This window comes from Heptranchias perlo, chromosome 38, assembly GCF_035084215.1.
Source record: "Heptranchias perlo isolate sHepPer1 chromosome 38, sHepPer1.hap1, whole genome shotgun sequence".
NCBI classification, from domain to species: Eukaryota; Metazoa; Chordata; class Chondrichthyes; order Hexanchiformes; family Hexanchidae; genus Heptranchias; species Heptranchias perlo.
Genome location: NC_090362.1, coordinates 6,203,060 through 6,227,818, shown reverse-complemented (window position 1 = coordinate 6,227,818; position 24,759 = coordinate 6,203,060). Strand labels below are relative to the sequence as shown.

General features: G+C 42.9%; 1 protein-coding gene across 4 annotated transcripts in view; it reads right to left on the bottom strand.

The window, feature by feature from the left end:
• The window catches only part of LOC137304686 (fibrillin-1-like), a 462,162-nt gene that overhangs the window by 333,873 nt on the left and 103,530 nt on the right, over positions 1 to 24,759 (bottom strand). For all 4 annotated transcript variants that reach the window (XR_010958610.1, XM_067973343.1, XM_067973344.1 and 1 more), the window contains exon 6: positions 12,637 to 12,834. Coding sequence is in view for 3 of the 4 variants with exons in the window: in XM_067973343.1 (XP_067829444.1) it covers positions 12,637 to 12,834 (198 nt within the window). In the remaining variant the exon portion in view is untranslated. The remainder of the gene's footprint in view (positions 1 to 12,636; positions 12,835 to 24,759) is intronic.

Here is a 24,759-nt window from a genome sequence, read left to right as displayed (position 1 = left end):
ATATGGGCCAAGTGCAGGCAATTGGGACTAGCTTAGTGGTATAAACTGGGCGACATGGACATGTTGGGCCGAAGGGCCTGTTTCCATGTTGTAACTTCTATGATTCTATGATTCTATATGCTTTCACTATTTCAGATTTCAAAGCTCTGATACTATGTCATATTTTGACGTAGGTTTTTCATAGCCTTTGCATGAATCAAAAAGATGCAATTTTTCAAAACATAAGAAATAGTAGCAGGAGTAAGCCATACGGCCCCTCGAGCCTACTCCACCGTTCAATAAGATCATGGCTGATCTTCAACCTCAACTCCAATTTCCCGCCCAATCCCCATATCCCTTGATTTCCTTAGAGTCCAAAAATCTATTGATCTCATTCTTGAATATACTCAATGACTAAGTATCCACACATCTCTGGGGTAGAGAATTCCAAAGATTCACAACCCACTGAGTGAAGAAATTTCTCCTCATCTCAGTCCTAAATGGCCGACCCTTTATCCTGAGACTATGCCCCCTAGTTCTAGACTCTACAGCCAGGGGAAACTGCCTCTCAGCATCTACCCTGTCAAGCCCTCTCAGAATCTTATATGTTTCAATGAGATCACCTCTCATTTTTCTAAGCTCCAGACAATATAGGCCCATTCTACTCAATCTCTCCTCATAGGACAACCCTCTCATCCCAGGAATTAATCTAGTGAACCTTCGTTGCACCATCTCTCGGGCAAGTATATCCTTCCTTGGATAAGGAGACCAAAACTGTGCACAGTACTCCAGGTGTGGTCTTACCAAAACCCTGTACAATTGCAGCAAGACTTCCTTACTCTTGTACAATTGCAGCAAGACTTCCTTACACTTGTACTCCAACCCCCTTGCAATAAAGGCCAACATACCATTTGTCTTCCATGTACCTGCATGTTAACTTTTTGTGTTTCGTGTACAAGGATACCCAATTCCCTCTGAACACCAACATTTAATAGTTTCTCACCTTTTAAAAAATATTCTGCTTTTCTATTCTTCCTACCAAAGTGAATAACCTCACATTTCCCCACATTATACTCCATCTGCCACCTTCTTGCCCATTCTCTTAACTGGTCTATATCCCTTTACAGACTCTTTGTGTCCTCCTCACAGCTTACTTTCCCACCTAGCTTTGTATCATCAGCAAACTTGGTTTCTTCATCTAAGTCATTAATATAGATTGTAAATAGCTGAGGCCCCGGCACTGATCATTGCGGCACCCCACTAGTAACAGCCTGCCTACCTCAAAATGATCCATTTATTCCTACTCTGTTTTCTGTCCGTTAACCAATCCTCTATCCATGCTAATATATTACCCCCATCCCCATGAGCCCTTATCTTGTGTAACAACTTTTCATGTGGCACCGTATCGAATGCTTTTTGAAAATCCAAATATACTACATCCACTGGTTTCCCCTTTGTCAACCCTGCTAGTTACATCCTCAAAAAACTCTAATAGATTTGTCAAACATGATTTCCCTTTCATAAATCTGTGATGACTCTACCTAATCATATTATGATTTTCTAAGTGCCCTGTTACCATGTCCTTAATAATGGATTCTAGCATTTTCCCAACTACTGATGTCAGGCTAACTGGCCTGTAGTTTCCTTTCTTGAATAGCAGTGTTACATTTGCTACCTTCCAATCCATTGGGACCGTTCTAGAATTTAGGGAATTTTGGAAGATCACATTCAATTCATCCACTATCTCTGTAATAAACAAATTTACTGCAATAGAATGTTTCTGCCCAATTTTTGGCGTGGATCAATTCAATTTGCAATTTAGATTCCCAATGATATGGAAACAAGAACTAGATACGTTTTTCATTAAAATACTAATTTTACAGAGGTAGAGAGATTGATTTTAGTCCTTACCGCCTGGGAGTTACACATCGCCTGGGTGGAGCGCAGAAAGGAAATCTGCCTTGTAGGGCCATACACCAGTAACACAGATCACCTGATTTCCTTCTGTCGAAATTAATGGAAGGAAAATACGGAAGGCTCTGTAAGGGGCGTGCAATCGTCCCTGCCAGATTTTCCTTTTTGCGCTCCACCCAGTCGATGCTCAACATCCAGGTGGTGAAAACAAAAATCCCCCCACAGTGTTTTAATAAAAAGGAACCTAAATGACAATTATAATTTTATTTATTTTAAGATTTCTATTCAATTCAGTAACATTTACACGATTTCATAGATTATGGCATAAATAAGGTTACCTTAAATGGTCTTGCATTACACATTGTTAGTGCTAGACACTGAAGTTGATTATTCTAGATTTTCCATAATTTGAACAAAAAGGATGGTTTTGATGTATAAAAATACTTAAGTTGTGTCTTTAATTGCTTTTAGAGTAATATTTGAATGTTCATGCTGAATGAGTATTCTGCAGAAATTCAAGTTAATCTGAACTAAAGAGGACAGTGAGGCCTACCTGATACCAATGTGGCCTCACACTAAGGGAAAGAACGGCATATAAACTCTAGGATGCATAGATCTTCAGCTCTGACGTTGACCAATATGGACATGTCTAGGAACTGCTGGAATATGTGATGGGGGGACACTGGGTGCAGAGCTTAAGCCTGGAATGGACGAATGGGCCGGGAGCTGGGTTGGGGGAATGGTATCATCTAGAAGAGAGTAAAGATCTTAGGTTGGGTTGGAGTGGGGTAGCTCAAATCTGGTGGGATTAAGTGAGAGCTGGAGATCACAGTTCCTGTACGTGGGATTGGAGGAAAGTTGGGGTGTGGTGAGGCATGGGAAAGGGTCTGGTGAGGCAACAAAACCTGAGTGAGGCAGGACTGAAGGGGAGTAGAATCTGAGTGGGGGTGGAGGATCCAGCAGTAATGGGCTCATTACAACAAAGTCTAAGTGAGGAGCTACTGGATTCTAAGAGAGAAAGCAGCAGGACTCCTGCAGGAACAGGGGAAAGTCTGCACTAACGGAAAGGCCGGGCACAAGACTGCACAGGGCAGTGAGTTGAGCAGTTGGAAGGAAAACAGAGCAGAGCCTGATGATGTGGAATGGGCTAGAGGGCTGAATAACGTAGTATGGAGCTGGGGAATGGAGTAGTTAAATAAGGTGTCATAAGACAGGCAGCAGGTGATGTGAGAGCTGGAGTGAGTTCAGTTTCTTGTCAACTGACAATTCAGAGGGCAAAACTCCTGGATACATGAGGTAAAGACTGGGATAGGGAATAGATAGAGCTTTTCCTGAGGCAGGGAGTGAAGGCCAAAGAGAGCTGTAGGCCCAGGAGGAAGTTCCACTCTAATGTTGCTATTCTCTGAGGAATTAATTAAATTTTGGAGTGGAAGTGAAGGGTTGAGTCTCAGGTAAGATGTGTGACTGTAATAGGTTGATAATTACCCTGCCCATTCTCATTGGTTGATAGATCTCTCAGCTGATTGTTGGATAGGTCGGTCAATAAAACAAATGGGACATAACATAACAATGACACTTTGGACTTCAAATATCAAATAGGGGGTAAAACTTGAGAGCAACACAAATTATTAACTTTTTTTTTGAAAGAAAGCTTTCATTAAGAAAAATTGCCTGCAGTTCAAATGTTTGAAGCAGGATGAAGAAAAATTCACCAAATTCGGCAAGTATAGTGCTACCACTGACTACTCATATAAAAAATATATAATCCACTTCATTCTAAGGTTATATTTTTGTAGACCATCAAATCTACAAGAGTTTCCTTCCAACTTTTAGTCTACTTGGCAGTAAAATTTGGTAGAACATTGGGATTGAGATCAAATTAAGCCCTAACAGATTAAAGATGACCCTGTGAAAATGAATTTGGACAATATCAATCAAATCGCCAGTGAGTAGGAGTTCACATTTCTTACTAATACCCGAAAGGGAAGGTCATGCTTATTATTGATTTCAACGTTATTGATTTCTTTGAAGAAGTATCAGCAAGAGTAGACAAGGGTAATGCAGTAGGTGTAATATATTTGGATTATACTATATTAGACTCATAACTAAGGTCAAAGCATGTGGAATCAGGGGACAAGTAGCAGAATGGATAGCAAGCTGGCTACAAAACAGAAAACAGAGTAGGGGTTAAAGGTGGTTACTCGGACTGGCAAAAAGTGAGAAGTGGTGTTCCACAAGGATCGTTGCTAGACCACTGTTGTTCACCATTTACATAAATAATTTGGACTTGGGAATCGCAAGTACAATTTCAACATTTGCAGATGACACCGAATTCAAGGGAGGGGGGGTATAGTTAATACCAAGGAGGACTGCGACAAAGTACAGGAAGACATTGATAAGCTTGCAGAATGGGCATGTAATTGGCAAATTAATTTCAATATAGATAAGTGTGAGGTATTACATTTTGGTAGGAAGAATAAGGGCGCCGCATACTGTTTGAATAATAAGTCTAAATGGGGTAGAGGAGTAGAGGGATCTGGGGGCACAAATCACTAAAAGTGGCGATGTAGTTTAATAAGGCTATAAAAAAAGCAAACCAAGCACTGCGATTCATTTCTAGAGGGATAGAATTGAAAAGCAGAGACGTAATGTATCGAACCTTGGTTAGACCACACTTGAACTACTGTGAACAGTTCTGATCTCTATATTATAAAAAGGACATAGAGCCACCGAAGAAGGTGTAAAAAAAGGTTGACAAGGATGAGACCAGAACTGAGAGACTGGGGGAAAAATTGGATAGGGGCCGTTTTTAAGTGCAGGTAGCATGATGTGCTTTTACCCTGCGCCCAATGATCCCTGCACAGGCAGTACACAAGTTTCGGCCCACCCGAGGACTCACCTGCAATCAGCATTCCATTCCAGGCCTTGCACGTGGAATCAATGCAATTTGCACTTTCCACCACCAGGGGGAGCTCAATCTCGTAAAGGGAGGATGTTTCTTAGAACTCTCTTAAAGGTAGCTGGCACCTGTTATTTACTGAAAATAACAGTCTACTGTCTGCACAGAATCTGAACGGAGATCAGACATCACACATGTAAAACACAGTTGCAGGTCCCATCCATATGTTTACACACTGATGAGCTATGTTAAAACATTGAATAAAGGTTGCACACTACTAAATCCCACATCCTCCAAACTGCACGCCAGGCCTCACCAATCTGCTGATCTGAGTTGGTACCAGGCCTGTGAGAGTGCATGCACCAAGGTTCTCCTGATGCACTAGAGACCTTGATACAAGAGGTGGACAGAAGAAGGGACATCCTATATCCGCCCGGGGGGGTGGGGGGGGAGACAAGAGGCCCGCCAGACATATATCCAAAAGGCAGTGGGAGGCAGCAGGGGACAAAGTCAATGCCAGGCGCACAACATCATGAACATAGATGCAGTGCAGGAAGAAGTTCAATACTTTGACATGAGTGGTCAAGGTGAGGAAGGTCAACTATCAAGTGGTGTCTCATACCAACTGCACCACGCACTGCACCACCCATCCCCCATATAACAAACTCTTTCCATCAGTACTCAACTCTTCCAACCAGATGCTTCCTCTCACCCTTACACATTACCACTGTTGCAAGCCGCCCAACCACAACTCTCAGGCCACACACACTAGCAGGTATTCAACCATGACAGGCACATCACCCAGACACACGTCCCGCTTTCTTGCAGGAGAAGATGGCGCATATTAGCAGGCAGCAAGTGGCAGTGGCATTTAGCCCCTCGAGCCTGTTCCACCATTCAATGAGATCATGGTGGACCTGTGACCTCACTCCATATACCCGCCTTAGCCCCATATCCCTTAATACTCTTGGTTCACAGAAATCTATCAATCTCAGATTTAACATTCACAAGTGAACTAGCATCAACTGCCGTTTGCAGAAGAACGTTCCAAACGTTTCCCACCCTTTGCGTGTAGAAGCATTTCCTAACTTCACTCCTGAATGTCCTGGCTCTATATGTTAGGCTATGTCTCTGCGCCCTAGTATTCAAGTGTAAGAGACCTCCAAAAACAGTTACAAATATCTTGGCAGCCAGAAGCAATAATCTAGCCACTACCTATAAATCCTGCATGGTCCCTTTAAATAGCGCTGGTGGGGGATCCTCCAGGCACTCTAAGATGGCCGGGGTTAATACTGTGCATTGAGTTGAGTGTTAAGTCCGAAATTGGTGTCTATCACTTTAAATCAGCGTAACATACTGATTGAAGCCATTTTTTCCCTACTTTACATGATTCCAGCGTTCGTTATCTGTGCCTGCACTATAATTCCTATACCAAGATAGCGCCCGACGCACGTCATGCTGGAAACATGCGTGCGCATCCAAGACGCCACCTTGAATGTCGGAGAGGCCGTGTAGCGCCAAAGCAACGGGTGTAACACGGCCCAATTTAGCACCGTTATACCTATCAGGAAAGGTTGAACATGCTGGGGCTCTCTTCTCTAGAAAAGAGAAGGCTATGAGGTGACCTAATAGAGGTCTTTAAGATTATGAAAGCGTTTGATAGGGCAGGCGTAGAGAACATTTTTCCACTTGTGGGGAGACCAAAACTAGGGGACATAAATATAAGATAGTCACTAATAAATCCAATAGGGAATTCAGGAAAAATTCTTTACTCAGAGATTGGTTAGAATTTGGAACTTGTTACCACAAGGAGTAGTTGAGGCAAATAGCATAGATGCATTTACGGGGAAGCTAGATAAACACATGAGGGAGAAAGGAATAGAACGTTATGCTGATAGGGTTAGATGAAGAGGAGTGCAAGAAGGCTCCTGTTTCTGTGCTGTACATTCTATGTAAATCTATGGGAAACAAAGCCTTGATAAACTGGCGTAATGCAGTGGAAGTTTTGTATCGCCTGAGTCACTCCATAACTAAGGAATATTTATAGCTGTCACTGGAGAAGAACAGCAAGACAGCGAGCACTGACAAGCTATTTATCCATAGGGAGAGGGACATCACTGCCATTCTGACATTCGCATATATGCAGTTAAAGTAGACAGCTTTCAAATCTAATTTCCCCTTCCTCCTCCCTGACTTGGGGCGCCGTAGCAAAAACAGTGCCCATACCATCGGCCCTGCTGAGATCAACTAACCAAGGATTGAACTAGGATCATTACAGTTCAGCACCACACTAGACGACGCATTTACCCATTGAACCATGTGGGATACAACACTATTTTTTAAAATTGCATAATACCTTACAACAACCAATAGCCTTCAGAAACAAGAATAATCTGTGAGTCATAGACTCATAGAGTCATAGAGTTATACAGCACGGATAGAGGCCCTTCGGCCCATCGTGTCCGCGCCGGCCATCAGCCCTGTCTACTCTAATCCCATATTCCAGCATTTGGTCCGTAGCCTTGTATGCTGTGGAATTTCAAGTGCTCATCCAAATGCTTCTTGAATGTTGTGAGGGTTCCTGCCTCCACAACCCTTTCAGACAGTGAGTTCCAGACTCCAACCACCCTCTGGGTGAAAAAGTTCTTTCTAAAATCCCCTCTAAACCTCCCGCCTTTTACCTTGAATCTATGTCCCCTTGTTATAGAACCCTCAATGAAGGGAAAAAGCTCCTTAGTATCCATCCTATCTGTGCCCCTCATAATTTTGTACACCTCAATCATGTCCCCCCTCAGCCTCCTCTGCTCCAAGGAAAACAAACCCAATCTTCCCAGTCTCTCTTCATAGCTGAAGCGCTCCAGCCCTGGTAACATCCTGGTGAATCTCCTCTGCACCCTCTCCAAAGCGATCACATCCTTCCTGTAGTGTGGCGACCAGAACTGCACACAGTACTCCAGCTGTGGCCTAACCAGTGTTTTATACAGCTCCATCATAACCTCCTTGCTCTTATATTCTATGCCTCGGCTAATAAAGGCAAGTATCCCATATGCCTTCTTTACCACCTTATCTACCTGTTCCGCCGCCTTCAGGGATCTGTGAACTTGCACACCAAGATCCCTCTGACCCTCTGTCTTGCCTAGGGTCCTCCCATTCATTGTGTATTCCCTTGCCTTGTTAGTCCTTCCAAAGTGCATCACCTCGCACTTTTCCGGGTTAAATTCCATTTGCCACTGTTCCGCCCATCTGATCAACCCATCTATATCGTCCTGCAGACTGAGGCTATCCTCCTCGCTATTTACCACCCTACCAATTTTTGTATCATCAGCGAACTTACTGATCATACCTTTTACATTCATATCCAAGTCATTAATGTAGACCACAAACAGCAAGGGACCCAGCACCGATCCCTGTGGTACCCCACTGGCCACAGGCTTCCAGTCACAAAAACAACCTTCGACCATCACCCTCTGCCTTCTGCCACTAAGCCAGTTTTGTATCCAAAGTGCCAAGGCACCCTGGATTCCATGGGCTCGTACCTTCTTGACCAGTCTCCTGTGGGGGACTTTATCGAAGGCCTTACTGAAATCCATGTATACCACATCCACTGCGTTACCCTCATCCACACGCCTAGTCACCCCCTCAAAAAATTCAATCAAATTAGTCAGACATGATCTTCCCTTGACAAAGCCATGTTGACTATCCCTGATTAATCCTTGCTTCTCCAAGTGGAGACTAATTTTGTCCTTCAGAATTTTTTCCAATAATTTTCCTACCACTGATGTTAGGCTCACTGGCCTGTAGTTCCCCGGTTTTTCCCTACTCCCCTTCTTGAATAATGGTATTACATTAGCGGTTCTCCAGTCCTCTGGCACATCCCCTGTGGCCAGAGAGGTTCTGAATATATGTGTCAGAGCCCCCGCAATCTCCTCCTTTTCCTCACACAGTAGCCTGGGATACATTTCGTCCGGGCCTGGGGATTTATCCATTTTTAGGCCTGCTAAAACCGCCAATACCTCCTCCCGCTCGATGTTAATATGTTTGAGTATATCACAGTCCCCCTGCCGTATTTCTATGTCTACATCGTCCTTCTCCATAGTGAAAACAGATGCAAAAAATTCATTTAGAACCCCTCCTACATCTGCCGGCTCCACACACAGATTGCCATTTTTGTCCCTAATGGGCCCTATTTTTTCCCGAGTCATCCTCTTACCCTTAATATACTTATAAAACATCTTAGGATTTTCCTTTATTTTGCTCGCCAGTGTTATTTCATGGCCCCTCCTTGATCTCCTAATTTCTTTTTTAAGTATCCCCCTGCACTTTTTGTACTCCTCTAGGGCTTCCTCCGTCTTTAGCCTTTTGTATCTGCCAAAAGCCCTCCTTTTTTTCCTAATCCATTCTCGTATATCCCCTGACATCCAAGGTTCCCTGGAGTTCTTGGAACCACCCTTGACCTTTACGGGAACATGTTGCCATTGTATGGTCTCAATCTCCCTTCTGAAAGACTCCCATTGCTCCGATGCGGATTTTCCTACAAGCAGCTGATCCCAGTCCATTTTGGCCAGATCCTGCCTTATCCTATTAAAATCGGCCTTCCCCCAATTTAGAACCTTTATTTCCGGCCCCTCCCTGTCCTTTTCCATGACCACCTTAAATCTCACCGAATTATGGTCACTGTCACCAAAGTGCTCACCTACTAGCACTTCTTCCACTTGGCCGGCCGCATTCCCTAGAATTAGGTCCAGTACCGCCCCCTCTCTTGTAGGACTTTCTACATGCTGGCTCAAAAAGCTCTCCTGGATGCACGTTAAGAATTTTGTACCCTCTAAGCCTTTTACACTCTGAGTATCCCAGTTAATATTGGGGAAGTTGAAATCCCCCACTATTATTACCCTATTATTTGCACAATTTTCTGAGATTTGCCTACATATCTGTTCCTCTATCTGCCCCTGACTGTTTGGGGGCCTATAGTACACTCCCATCAAAGTGCTTGCCCCCTTTTTGTTTTTAAGCTCCACCCATATGGCCTCATTAGAGGAACCTGCTAATATATCATCCCTCCTTATGGCAGTAATTGATTCTTTAATTAATATTGCGACCCCCCCTCCTCTTATACCTCCCCCTCTGTCTCGCCTGAAGATTCTGTACCCCGGAATATTGAGCTGCCAGTCTTGCCCCTCCCTCAACCATGTCTCTGTGACAGCAACAATATCATACTCCCATGTGTTTATCAACACCTTCAGTTCATCCACCTTATTCGCAAGACTCCTTGCATTAAAATAGATGCCATCCAGCCTTGCCCTCACATATTTGCCCTGTCTTCCAAGCTGACTTGTTTTTTTCTCTATATTTGGCTGCACATCACCCTCTATTGTAGCTCCACTCTGTATCCCATCCCCCTGCCAAGTTAGTTTAAACCCCCCCCAACAGTGCTAGCAAACCTCCCTGCAAGGATATTTGTCCCGCTCTGGTTCAGGTGCAACCCGTCCGACTTGTACAAGTCCCACCTTCCCCAGAAGCAGGCCCAGTGATCCAGGAAACTGAAACCCTCCGTCCTGCACCAACTCTTTAGCCACGCATTCATCTGTTCTATCCTCCTATTTCTATACTCACTAGCCTGTGGCACTGGGAGTAATCCAGAGATTACAACCTTTGAGGTCCTGCTCTTTAATCTGCTACCTAGCTCCCTAAATTCTTGATGCAGGACCTCATCTCCCTTCCTACCTATGTCGTTGGTCCCAATGTGGACCACGACCTCTGCCTGCTCACCCTCCCCCTTGAGAATGCCCTGTAGCCGCTCAGTGACATCCATGACCCTGGCACCAGGGAGGCAACAAACCATCCTGGAGTCACGTTTACGGCCACAGAAACGCCTGTCTGTTCCCCTTACGATAGAATCCCCTACCACTATAGCTCTTCCACTCTTTTTCCTCCCAGCCTGTGCAGCAGAGCTACCCCTGGTGCCAGGAAGTTGGCTGCTGCTGCCTTCCCCTGATAAGTCATCCCCCTCAACAATATCCAAAGCGGTATATTTGTTTGAGAGGGGGACGGCCACAGGGGACCCCTGCACTGCCTGCCTGCTCTTCTTACTCTGCCTGGTGGTCACCCAATTACTTCCTGCCTGTACAACCTTTACCTGCGGTGTGACCATCTCACTAAACGTGCTATCCACGACGTTCTCAGCATCGCGAATGCTCCTTAATGAATCCATCCGCAGCTCCAGTGCCGCAATGCGGTTTGTCAGTAGCTGCAGCTGGATACATTTCCCGCACACATGGTCGTCAGGGACACCGGAAGGGTCCCTGATTTCCCACATAGAGCAGGAAGAGCATAACACGGGGCTGGGCTGTCCTGACATGACTTACCCTTTAACTAATTAATTCAAATTAAATGAATCCCACCAATTTCACTTCAATTAAAAAGGTATACTCAAGGGCCCTTGCTGAACAGCAGTCCCCCAGAAGCAGTATTTCTGAACAAATGTGACAAAAATAATTGTTTTAAAAATCAGTAGTTACAATAATTTTGTTCATTTCATTAGAATTAATTTAAGGCATCTGTGACTACAAATACATTTGTTCTGCAATGAGAATTTTGAACTTTAAAAAGAAAGTTGCGGTTTGAAGGGCAAATATGAACTAAAAATATCATGGCCATCATACATCAATATACTGCTATATCTCTAATAAGCTTCTGGAAAAATGTAAATCATTCATACTCATTAAAGAGGCTGCAGTGAATTTCTAGTTAAATAGAAAAGAAAGAAGGGAGGAAAGGAAGAGAGAGAGGAGAGAAAAAAAATATCTCCAGAACTCTAACTAACAAGGACCTATTGCATTGCAGTTTACAAGGTTTCAATGGAATGGATCATCTCACTGACTTATTGACTGCAGCTTTGCACGTTCTAACTTTATGCCATCAGGTTACCCTACTAACATGTATCAGGATTTAAATGGTGTAGAAAGTGACAAAAGCAGAAATAAATTATGCTTTCATATTGTGTGAACGAAGGAAAACGTTTTGCTATGTGCATGCCCCTGCTTACATACAGGTGGTTTCCTGTCATCTACATTAGTTGGATTCCCAGTTCCTGAAGTAGCTTGATTGCTTCTGATTGTTTCTTATGAATCCCTTCCTATACTAGCAACTCATATTCAAACTTGCTAGTTTTCCTGACCAAGTTATGGAGAGTGTGCTGTTTCTAGCGCCAGGTAGAAGTTCTTCGCCAAGAGATGGCTATACTATATTTACATGCTCTTCCAGGGGAATATCATTTTTTGCCTTCCCACTGTTTCTATGGTTAGTAAGTTAGTTAGCACTATTAGTTGTTTTTATATTATTCCTAATGTTATGGTTTTCGTTTGTAAATTTTAATATAAAAAACATTTAAAGTTTGTTATATCTAAAGTGCTTATTTTAAATATTACATACAATAACATAATTTAAATCTGTATTTCTTTTGGCCAAATGCCTGTAAGATTAATTCAGTGCAAATAAAATAAAATCCAGTTCCATCGGAAGAGATTTCCTTCAGTTTGCTGTTAATGAACAAGCAGCAGAATGATTAAGGGATAAGAAATGTTGGCAATGGCAGGTTCATTAAAATGTTGGCTTCTCTCAGGCATCCCAATAAAACAGTTGCTGCTAGTCACCCCTGCTCACAAGAGCAATTACTTCTTAAGTTTAGTGAACTATGCAGTAAGGAACCTGTCAGTTATCTCCCACAGATTCAGCACAGAATTAGAAATTATTTTGGAAACACTAACTGAAAACAATTTAATTCAATTAAAGTTAATGCTTGGTCACATTTCAACAACTCTGCATGTGAACATGTCATCTCTTACCTTGACAAGCTCCCGTTCGGATGTTGGGAATAAAGCCACGACGACATGGTTGCGGCTGGGCGGGGCACATCTCACAGGGATGTCCCCAGGCTCGTCCAACTGTTGCACAGCAAAGGGTTTTGGTGCAGACAATGCCGGTCAATTGTCCTTGGCACATTTGATTGTTTACTGATGTAAAACACGGTCCAGTTCTGTAATCTAAAATAAAAAATACACTATTAGAATATACCACGAAGGGAAAAAAGCAATTTTAAAAAACAAGTTCCCTAAATTCTTATTCCTAATATCTACGGTATTTACCTGAAAGCTCAATTACAGGAATTTGTTCTCTCTTTAGTAAGTACATTGTTTAATTTAATCACTAACAACTATTAACAAAATGTATTAACATTCATCTAGCTATGTTAAACTTATATTGACAGCAGTGAAATAATATATTGTGTCACTGATAAACTTGGGTCACTTCTGGATCTAGCAAAAAAGGAGCAAACTAAGCGCTTCACAATTCCACAAATTGGAAGATCCCAATGGTAGTAGCAACACTATCTGGTAAGTCAGTGAGTGGGGAGAGAGGAAACCAGAGAAAAAGTTTCAGAGGCAGACAGGCTATGATAGAGGCAGAGGTGCCAATGTTATGGAGATGAAAGTAGGCGGTGTTTGTGATGGAAAGGATATGGGGTCTGATGCTCAACTTGGGATCAAATAGGGTGCAGGGACTGCAGACAGTCTGGTTCAGCCAGAAACATGAACGAGGAGGGGAATGGATTTGGTGGCACATGAATGGAATTTGTAACAACTGCCGAAAATGATGGCTTTGGTCTTCCAAATATTTAGTTGGATGAAATTGAGAATAATCAAAGACTGAGTGACTATGTTGTCAAGAAGCAGCATATAAAAAAAGGAAGAAAAAGGGGTCAAGGATGGATCCTTGGGGGAGATTCTGTGGCCATTTTTAAACCACAAAAAAGACTTGGACATAAGCGATTTTAATATGTGCTTTGGGCAGAAACTTGCCTCAAAGCAGTAGTTCTCTCAGATATCTACATACTGGATTGGCTACCCATAGGCAGATAGAGGAGTGATTTAAATGCAGGGTGGCCAGTTGTTTTACACAGATCCAAAACAATAGCCCATTAATTTGCAATGTCTGGCCATTGAGGAAGACATTTAGCACCTTGGTGTTGATGAATTCTTTTGGATATCTGCGAGTCTCGGAAGAGCGGCTTGTTAAGAATCAACACAGACGCCAGAAGTCAGAAAAACACGATGAAAGGAGTAAAACAGCAGAAAAGCTGCAAAAGGGCTAGAGGGCAACATAAAGACTACAAAGGAGAAACAATAACCTCAGTACTATCAGAGGACAAATAACAGTGAATCCATTTTTCCACATTAAGAAAGAATCCCCCAAGTGCGCTAGCGTGCGTTCTTTATTTTTGTAATGGTACATGAGCACAAGTTAAACTGATTATGCCAAGCAACTCTCATCGTATGTTTTGCCTATTGTGAAATAAAGCAGCTTATGAACCAAACCAAATGGCGCCTCGCCTAGTGTTAACTCCATCTCCAGCGGAGAGACTAAATGGGTTCACAAGCTTAAGACATAGATCACAAGTAAGTTTCATTGTCACGCTCCCAGGTCCTGCAATTGTGCTAGCAGATAGAGGGCAGTGGAGTCAACTTCTGTTAAAAAGCAGGGAATCAAACTGCTTAAGAGAGCAATTGACACCACTGAGTTCAGGTGGATACCTTTGGCAGACTCAAATTTGTAGCAGGAACTCTTGAGGTGACGGTGCATGGATGAGAAGAGAAGCCACTGCTAGAGATATTCTGGTTACGATCAAATAGATGAGTGGAACCAAGCAAGAGCAGCTGTACTAAACTAGACAATGGAGAACAGGCATTGGACTAAAATAGTGTCGACGGACAACCCATCCATTCCAGGACCCTTCAGAAAGTGGCCTGGCTGTAACCCAACGAGTCCGGGGTCCCACAAAATTTCCTTGCCGTACACAGCACTCCTGGCTAACTTACACTGGGAGTGCATATCTGGCCCTAAGGAAATTTGGGGCCAGACATAAATATAGTCTTCGTATTATCACGACAACTATTTTTTTTTTTTAGGCACAAAAGCCCCAATCTTCCATGACTTCTATGCCCGATTTTGGGTAGATCTGCATGGGCGAGGAAGGGAAATCTACCAGGGAAGTATTCCATCAGCTCATCAGTCACCACCACCATCAGGATTCGCTAATGAAAGCAATGGCACCCATTGAATATGCCCAACCAAATATAGGTGGACATATACAAATTGAGCAGCAATGACTAACATAATGTGCCATGTCTTCCACAGCAATGTTGGATGCAGTCATTTCAATGACAATTGTAAACAATTTTACAACACCAAGTTATAGTCCAGCAATTTTATTTTAAATTCACAAGCTTTCGGAGGCTTCCTCCTTCGTCAGGTGAACGTTTGTTGGAAATGAAATCCTCGAAATGAAATCGCATTTATAATTCACAGAACAATGCTTGGTGATTACAAACAGTTTTTTCAACTGCCCGTTGCCAAGGCAATCAGTGTGCAGACAGACAGGTGTTACCTGCAAGGTCTCTGAATATACAAATCACCAAAAAAAAAACAACAAACAAAAAAAAAGAGATAGAGAGGTAGAAACATAGAAAAGACAGCAACTGACCAGTTATATTAAAAACAGATAACATTTGTTCGCTGGTGGGGTAACGTGTAGCGTGACATGAACCCAAGATCCCGGTTGAGGCTGTCCTCATGGGTACGGAACTTGGCTATCAATTTCTGCTCGACGATTTTGCGTTGTCGTGTGTCTCGAAGGCCGCCTTGGAGTACGCTTACCCGAAGGTCGGTGGCTGAATGTCCTTGACTGCTGAAGTGTTCCCCGACTGGGAGGGAACCCTCCTGTCTGGCGATTGTTGCGCGGTGTCCGTTCATCCGTTGTCGCAGCGTCTGCATGGTCTCGCCAATGTACCATGCTCTGGGGCATCCTTTCCTGCAACGTATGAGGTAGACAACGTTGGCCGAGTCACAGGAGTATGAACCATGCACCTGGTGGGTGGTGTCCTCTCGTGTGATGGTGGTATCTGTGTCGATGATCTGGCATGTCTTGCAGAGGTTACCGTGGCAGGGTTGTGTGGTGTCGTGGACGCTGTTCTCTTGAAAGCTAGGTAATTTGCTGCGAACGATGGTCTGTTTGAGGTTGGGTGGCTGTTTAAAGGCGAGTAGTGGAGGTGTGGGGATGGCCATAGCGAGGTGTTCGTCGTCATTGATGACATGTTGAAGGCTGCGGAGAACATGGCGTAGTTTCTCCGCTCCGGGGAAGTACTGGACGACAAAGGGTACTCTGTTGGTTGCGTCCCGTGTTAGTCTCCTGAGGAGGTCTATGCGATTTTTTGCTGTGGCCTGTCGGAACTGTCGATCGATGAGTCGAGCGTCATATCCCGTTCTTACTAGGGCGTCTTTCAGCGTCTGTAGGTGTCCATCGCATTCCTCCTCGTCTGAGCAGACCCTGTGTATTCACAGGGCCTGTCCATAGGGGATGGCCTCTTTGACGTGGTTAGGGTGGAAGCTGGAAAAGTGGAGCATCGTGAGGTTGTCCGTGGGCTTGCGGTAGAGTGAGGTGCTGAGGTGCCCGTCTTTGATGGAGATTCGTGTGTCCAAGAAAGAAACTGATTCTGAGGAGTAGTCCATGGTGAGCTTGATGGTGGGATGGAACTTGTTGATGTTATCGTGTAGTCTCTTTAGTGATTCCTTGCCGTGGGTCCATAGAAAGAAAATGTCGTCGATGTATCTGGTGTATAGTGTTGGTTGGAGGTCCTGTGCAGTGAAGAAGTCCTGCTCGAACTTGTGCATGAAAATGTTGGCGTATTGGGGTGCGAATTTGGTCCCCATGGCTGTTCCGTGTGTTTGGGTAAAGAACTGGTTATCGAAGGTGAAGACATTGTGATCCAGGATGAAGCGGATGAGTTGTAGGATGGCGTCCGGAGATTGGCTGTTGTTGGTGTTGAGTATTGATGCTGTCGCAGCGATGCCGTCATCGTGGGGGATACTGGTGTTTCGTGCCGAGACGTCCATCGTGGTGAGAAGTGTTCCTGGTTCAACTGGTCCGTGGGTACTGAGTTTTTGTAGGAAGTCTGTAGTGTCGCGACAGAAGCTGGGGGTTCCCTGTACGATGGGTTTCAGGATGCCCTCGATGTATCCAGAGAGGTTCTCACACAGGGTTCCGTTGCCTGATACGATAGGACGTCCGGGTGTGTTGGCTTTGAGTATCTTTGGGAGGCAGTAGAAGTCTCCCACGCGGGGAGTACGTGGGATGAGAGTGCGTAGGATGCTTTGAAGGTCTGGATCGAAGGTCTTGATCAGTTTGTTGAGCTGGTGGGTGTGTTCTTTGGTCGGATCTGCGGGTAACCGTCTGTAGTGTTCCTGGTTGTCCAGTTGTCGGTATGCTTCTTTGCAATAGTCCATTCTGTTCTGTATGACTATGGCTCCTCCTTTGTCCGCTGGTTTGATGACGATGTTGCGGTTGGTCTTGAGAGCGTTGATGGCGTTGCGTTGTGCTCGGGTGACATTCTGGACTGTCTTCTGAGTGCGGCTGATGAATCTGGCATTGACGCATTTCCTGACAGCTTGAGCATACATGTCCAGCTGAGGGCAGCGACCCTCCGGAGGAGTCCAGTTTGACTCTTTCCTCTTCGGTTGCTGTACCGCGGATCCCTCTGTCTGCTGTTCCGGATCGTCGATTGTCTCATTGGGTTCGCTGCTGAAATCTTGGGGTTTGTGGTAGAATTCCCGGAGCCTCATTCTCCTGATGAATTCCTCTGTGTCCGCCGCGAGACTAGTGGGGTCCATTTTGGTAGTGGGGCAGAAATTGAGCCCTCGGCTGAGAACTTCGATTTCGTCTGGTTGAAGGGTGTGGTCGGACAAATTGACGATAGACTTCCCTGTGGTTGCAACCGTGGTACCAGGGGAAGCTTGGTCGATGCTGGTGGTGATGCCGAGTTTCTCAAGCTTCCTGCTCTTGGTTTTCATGTAGGCAGCGTAGTTCCGTTGCCTCGTCTGTCTGGCGGTATCTCGTAGCTGGTCTGCTGTGTCCTGAGTACAGGTTGAGAGTATGGACTCTATCTTGGTTTCGAGGTTGCGGCGTCTGCTGTAGAGTTGGTGTATGAGATGGTTGCGGAGTGTGCGAGAGGTACGGCGGCAGAGTCTCTCAGCGTAATCCGAGTTGTATGTGGACTTGAGTGGGTTCGTGATCTGTCGTCCTTTCGGGATGTTGTCTGTTTTCTTGCAGCTCTGTAAAAACTTGATGTCTGTGTCTATATGCGCGATCTTCTTGGATATCCTTTCCACTGTGAGCCGGCAGTTTGTGGAGTCGATGGTAGCCATGATGTGGAATGACAGCCAGTGTTTCTACAGTAGGTGGGAATTCATTTAAAATATAACCTTCCCCCCCACCCCCCAATTGATTACGTTTTTTTGCGTGACTTCCTATAAGACAGGATACCCAATAAATGCAGGAATCCTGCCGGGAGCCCACCAAAATTATTTAAATGAGTCTGACCATATAAAATGCTTCAGGGTCAGCAGTGGGCAAGTCGGGCAGGCCCCAACAATGTCCTGCCTGGACTCCCCAATGTGAAAAATCCCAGGTAAAATATATAAACAGGTAGATCTTTTTCCAAATTTAATTGCAATATGATTCTTAAACAAATTCAAATACTTCCACTGAATAAATAACTCTAGTTTCTGAGCATTAGATGTCACTTCATATTGGATCAACTCATTAAAAAAAGAATTCACGGTTAACCTAGGTGCTGCCAACATGTCACATTCTGAAACTTACTACAGAATGGAAAACCCTGAAAATAATGAAGTGCCTTTTGTTTTTTACGGCATAGTCTTACAACCACAAACCTTACCAAAGTTCTAAAAGAAACCAACAATATTCAGATGTTAGGGCTAATCATATGACAATTTGGATTGTTTCGTACCTTTTCTTGGCAGTTTCACTGGAAATACTGAATAGCATGCTAGCAATGAAAACTTTTTTTGGTGAAATGTATTACACAATATACTCGAATTAAAGTTATACTACAGAAATGCATGTTAGAAAGTTTAAATTCCACGATACATACAAAAAATGGTTATATTAATCACAAGCCTCACATTATTCTACACCCAACATTCATGTTGCCATTCAAGGTGAAAGTTTTTTTAAAATCTTATTGCCATGATTGTGATTGTTTACTCTGATTTTCTAGTCCGAAACAAATAGATGTAAAACATTTTAAGCCACAAAAATCCTACAAGAGAATTTCTTGTGCAGCAATCAGGTACACTGACAAAATCATTTTCGCTCAATGTCATGCAGATATTGTATTTGAGGTAATTGCATAGGAAAAGGAGTTTGCCATTCAGCCCCTCGAGCCTGTTCCCCTATTCAATCTGATCATGGCTGATCTGTATCTTAACTCCATTTACCCACCTTAGTTCCATAACCCCCATTACCCTTGCCTAACAAAAATCGATCAATCTCAGTTTTAAAATTTTCAATTGACCTAGCCTCAACGGCTTTTTGGTGGAGAGATTTCCACTACTCTTTGTGTGAAGAAGTGCTTCCTGACATCACCCCTGAACAGCGTAGCTCTAATTTTAAGGTTATGCTCCCTTGTTCTGGACTTTCCCACGAGAGGAAATAGTTTCTCTCTATCTACCCCATCAAATCCTTTAATCATCTTAAACACTTCAATTAAATCACCACTTAGTCTTCTATATTCAAGGGAATATGAGCCTAGTTTATGAAACCTGACCTTGTAATTTAACCCTTTGAGCCCCGGTATCATTCTGGTGAATCTGCGTTGCACCTCCTCCAAAGCCAATACATCCTACCTGAGGTGTGGTGCCCAGAACTGAATGCAGTACTTCGGATAGGGTCTAACCAGAGCTCTGTATGGCTGTAACGTAACTTCCACTCTTTGTATTCCAGTCCTCTTGCGATAAAGGCCAACATTCCATTATTTTTTGTACCTGTCCACTAGCTTTTAGTGATTTCTGTACTTGGACCCCTAAATCTCTCTACTCATCCACAGTTCCTAACGTCTCACCATTTAGAAAATACTCTGATCTATCTTTCTTCAGTCCAAAGTGGATGACTTCATACTTTCCCACATTGAATTCCATCTGCCACAGTTTTGCCCACTCAATTTATCAATGTCCCTTAGCAACTTTTTGGTCCCAGCTACACTATTGTGTCACCTAACTTAATGCTGTCAGCAAACTATTCCTTCATCCAAGTCATTTATAAATATAGTGAAAAGCTGTGTACAGTACAGATCCCTGGGAGACACCCATTGTCGCTGGGTCAAAATCCTGGAACTCCCTACCTAACAGCACTGTGGGGGAACCTTCACCACGCGACTGCACCAGTTCAAGGTGGCGGCTCATCATCACCTTCTCAAAGGCAATTAGGGATAGGCAATAAATGCTGGCCTTGCCAGCGATGCCCACATCCCATGAACGAATAAAAAAAAGCTAGTCACATCCTGCCAATTTGAGTACGTACCCACTCTCTGTCTCCTACCTCCTAAGCAATTCCTTATCCAAACCAATAGGTTGCCTCCAATTCCATGTGCTCTCATTTTTGTTAACAGTCTCTTATGTGGAACCTTAATGAATGCCTTCTGGAAGTCCATTAGTTGTGAGCAAGTACATATCTATCTTATTTGCATGACTATTTATTATGCACTTAACTCTCCCTAGTAGATAACATGTTTTTAAAAAATGTACTTAGGTGCATATACCTACAACTTTTGTCCCCAACAGTGATAAAGCATTATTTGCGCATGCTGAGGGGGCAATGCACCGCATCACGTTTGGAATGTGATGATGAAGATTTCACCCTGGAACACAATTTTTATTTTCAATAAAAGGCAGCCATGTTTGTGGAAATAAATGCAGTATTGCACAGGGAACAGGTCGGTATCCTTCAATTAACGAGCAACATTATGCAGTTCAATAGTTTCTGCAATACAGGCAACTAAATGCGTGCTGCAGGATTTCGTCTGACCTCATTTACACTATTATCACATGTAAACGCATTAAAACTTGAGTTTGTTCTTCTTTACTTCACTAAGGATTTGACTTTACAAATTCATATGTCCAAATACGAAGACTAAAAGCTTTTTTGTACTGTTAATGTCAAAGTGCTCCAAAAACTCCATTATGGCGCATAAAACTGTTGGGTTCTACATAGCAACTATTTTATGCTGACAAGTCCACAGTGCTTTCCAAAAGAGTAAATATATTTCAGCTTCAGATTGCTGAATGCAACCAAAGAAGAATGGGTAGATAGTGTTATGATAGAATTCAGAGCCTGCACTTTCTTCAAAGAACCTTTGAACAATAAGAAAAAAAAGATTTATTTTACATAATGCCTTATCACATTTCTCAGCAATTCACACACGATGAATTACCTTGAAGTGCAGTGATTGTTACGTAGGCAAACTTGGCAATCATTTTGCACGTAAGACCCTACAAGCAACATGACTGATCTACTAATCTGTTTTTCGTAGTATTGATCGAGAGAACACTTTGACTATTACCACAAGATCTTTAACATTTAATTGATCCACTAGAATAGGGCCTCAGATTAATGTCTTATCCAAAGGACAGCACCGACAATGTAGCACTCTCTCATGACTGCATGGAGTGTCCACATAAATTATATGCTCAAGTCCTGGAGCAAGATTTGAACCCACAATCTTCTGACCCAGAAGTGAGAGTGCTACCAACTGAGCCACACTGATAACAGCAAATACTATATGTACTTAGTGATTTTTATTTTTATTTTTTATTTTTACAGCTGCACCAGTTGTCATAATTTAGCCTTAATCTTTTGAGGGTTATATATACCATCTCCTGTTATATGAATAGGGAAGGCAGAATTCAGAGGGAGAAGAATTGAAGAAGCTGAACAGATATACTAAACTATTGACTGAGTTGTATGAACATTATACAAGCGCACTATATTGTGCATGTTCAACCCCCCACACATTCCACTGCACAAGCTAATTTTTGAAACTGTCCATGAATTCTAGGTACGGGTACCACTGTCAAATTGGCCTAGAGCGTCTAGTTATGAGGCAGGAACTGTCAGTCAACTATCAGAGGAGTGAAAGAATGAAGGGCTTGGATTTTCCCGTTTGATCTGAGTAGAATCTGATATCTTTTAATTTTAAAAATCTTTAAGGTCCAGCTATTAAAACAGGGTTTGACATTATTGGTTGCCTGCTTGTTCTGAGCAAAACAGTGATATTTCTTGTCTGGCATGGTCCAAGGAACATTTCCCAAGCTGCAGCTATAAAATCAAATTATGTGAATTGTAAACCAAAGTGAAATAAGTAGGGTACAAAGAACGTGCTTATATTTTCTCTTATAAGCATAAGTTGTTGATGCACCCAAATTCTTGTTCATGTTTGCCTACACATCTGCCCCAACTCTCTCAGAAATCCAATATTATGCAAATGAATGAACTGGAAATGAAGAAAAATGTTTGAGAAATTAGAGGAGAGAGAACAAGGAAGGACTGAAAACAGTGAACTCAAAGTACAAAACTGTAGAACAGTAGAAGGGTTGTTTTAAAAAAAGCATTGAAGAAAATATATTACAAAAAGTGAGATAGCTTATGTTGCAAATTGGTCAGAATTGAAAATTAGGCCAAACAAAGCACAGGGAGAAGCTGGGAAGTAGCATGGATGAAACAATCTGACAGAACAAGTACTGCTAAATGTAAATTGTGACAATTTGCTGAATAGTAGAAGTTCCTTCAATGGCTTATTGGGTATAGGGTCGTACTGGGTCCTATAGATCAGGAAAGTCCCACGACTGCTCAGGGCCGAAGAACATAAGAAATAGGAGCGGGAGCATGCCACATGGCCCCTCGAGCCTGCTCCACCATTCAATCAGAAAATGGCTGATCTTCAACCTCATCTCCACTTTCCTGCCCGATCCCCGTAATCCTTGATTCCCTTAGAGACCAAAAATCTATCCATCTCAGCCTTGAATATATTCAATGAATCAACAGCCACTGCCCTCTGGGGTACAGAATTCCAAAGATTCACAACCCTCTGGGTGAAGAAATTCCTCCTCACCTCAGTCTTGAATGGCCGAACCTTTATCCTGAGACTATGCCCCCTAGTTCTAGACTCTACAGCCAGGGGAAACAATCTCTCAGCATCTACCCTGTCAAGCCCCTCGTAATCTTATATGTTTCAATGAGATCACCTCTCATTCTTCTATATTCCAGAGAGTATAGGCCCATTCTACTCAACCTCTCTTCATAGGACAACCCTTTCATCCCAGGAATTAATCTAGTGAACCTTTGTTGCACCACCTCTAAGGCAAGTATATCCTTCCTTAGATAAGGAGACCAAAACTGTACACAGTACTCCAGGTGAGGTCTCAACAAAGCCCTGTACAATTGTAGTAAGACTTCCTTACTTTTGTACTCCAGCCCCCTTGCATTACAGGCCAAGATGCCATGTGCTTTCCTAATTGCCTGCTGTACCTGCATGCTAACTTTTTGTGTTTCTTGTACGAGGACACCCAAGTCTCTCTGGACACCAACATTTAATAGTTTCTCACAATTTTAAAAATATTCAGTTTTTCTGTTCTTCCTACCAAAGTGAATAACCTCACATTTCCCCAAATTATGCTCCATCTGCCACCTTCTTGCCTACTAGCTTAACCTGTCTATATCCGTTTGCAGACTCTTTGCGTCCGCCTCACAGCTTACTTTCCCACCCAGCTTTGTATCGTCAGCAAACTTGGAAACATTACAGCTCTTACAATCTGTTTTTATATTTCTTGCTCGTTTACTTTCATATTCTATTTTCTCCCTTTTTGTCAATTTTTTGGATGCCCTTTGTTGGTTCCTAAAACTCTCCCAATCCCCAGACTTATTACTCTTCTTGGCAACATTATAGGCCTCTTCTTTCAATCTAATAAACTCCTTAACTTCTTTAGTTAGCCAAGGGTGGATCATTTTTCCCGTGGAGTTTTTATTTCTCAATGGAATGTACACTCCCTTATCTTGTGTAACAACCTTTTATATGGCACCTTATCGAATGCCTTTTGAAAATCCAAATATACTGCATCCACTAGTTCCCCTTTATCCACCCTGCTAGTTACAGCCTCAAAAATCTCTAATAAATTTGTCAAACATGATTTCCCTTTCATAAAACCATGCTGACTCTGCCTGATCATATTATGATTTTCGAAGTGCCCTGTTACCACTTCCTTAATAATGGATTCCAGCATTTTCCCAACGACTGATGTCAAGCTAACTGGCCTGTAGTTCCCTATTTTCTCTCTCCCTCTCTTCTTGAATAGCAGGGTATAATTTGCTACCTTCCAGTCCACTGGGACCGTTGCAGAATCTAGAGAATTTTGGAAGATCATAACCAATGCATCCACTATCTCCGCAGCTACCTCTTTTAGAACCCTAAGGTCTAGGCCATCAGGACCAGGGGATTTGTCAGCTTTTAGTCCCATTAGTTTGTCCAGTACTTTTTATCTAGTGATATTAATTGTTTTAAGTTCCTCACGCTCATTTACCCCTGGGTTCCCCAATATTTTTGGTACACTTTTTGTGTCTTCTACTGTGAATACAGATACAAAATATTTGTTTAATGCATCTGCCATTTCCTGATTCCAAATCATAATTTCTCTTGTCTCAGCCTCTAAGGGACCAATGTTTACTTTTGCTACTCTCTTCCTTTTTACACACTTGTAGAAGCTCTTACAATCCATTTTTACATTTCTTGCTAGTTTACTTTCATATTTTATTTTCTCCCTTTTTATCAATTTTTTGGTCGTCCTTTGTTGGTTTCTAAAACTCTCCCAATCCCCAGACTTATCTCTCTTCTTGGCAACATTTTAGGCCTCTTCTTTCAATCTAATAGTCTCCTTAACTTCTTTAGTTAGCCACGGGTGGATCACTTTTCCCATGGAGTTTTTATTTCTCAATGGAATGTATAGTTGTTGAGAATATTGAAATATTTCTTTAAATGTCTGCCATTGCTTTTCAACTGACAAAC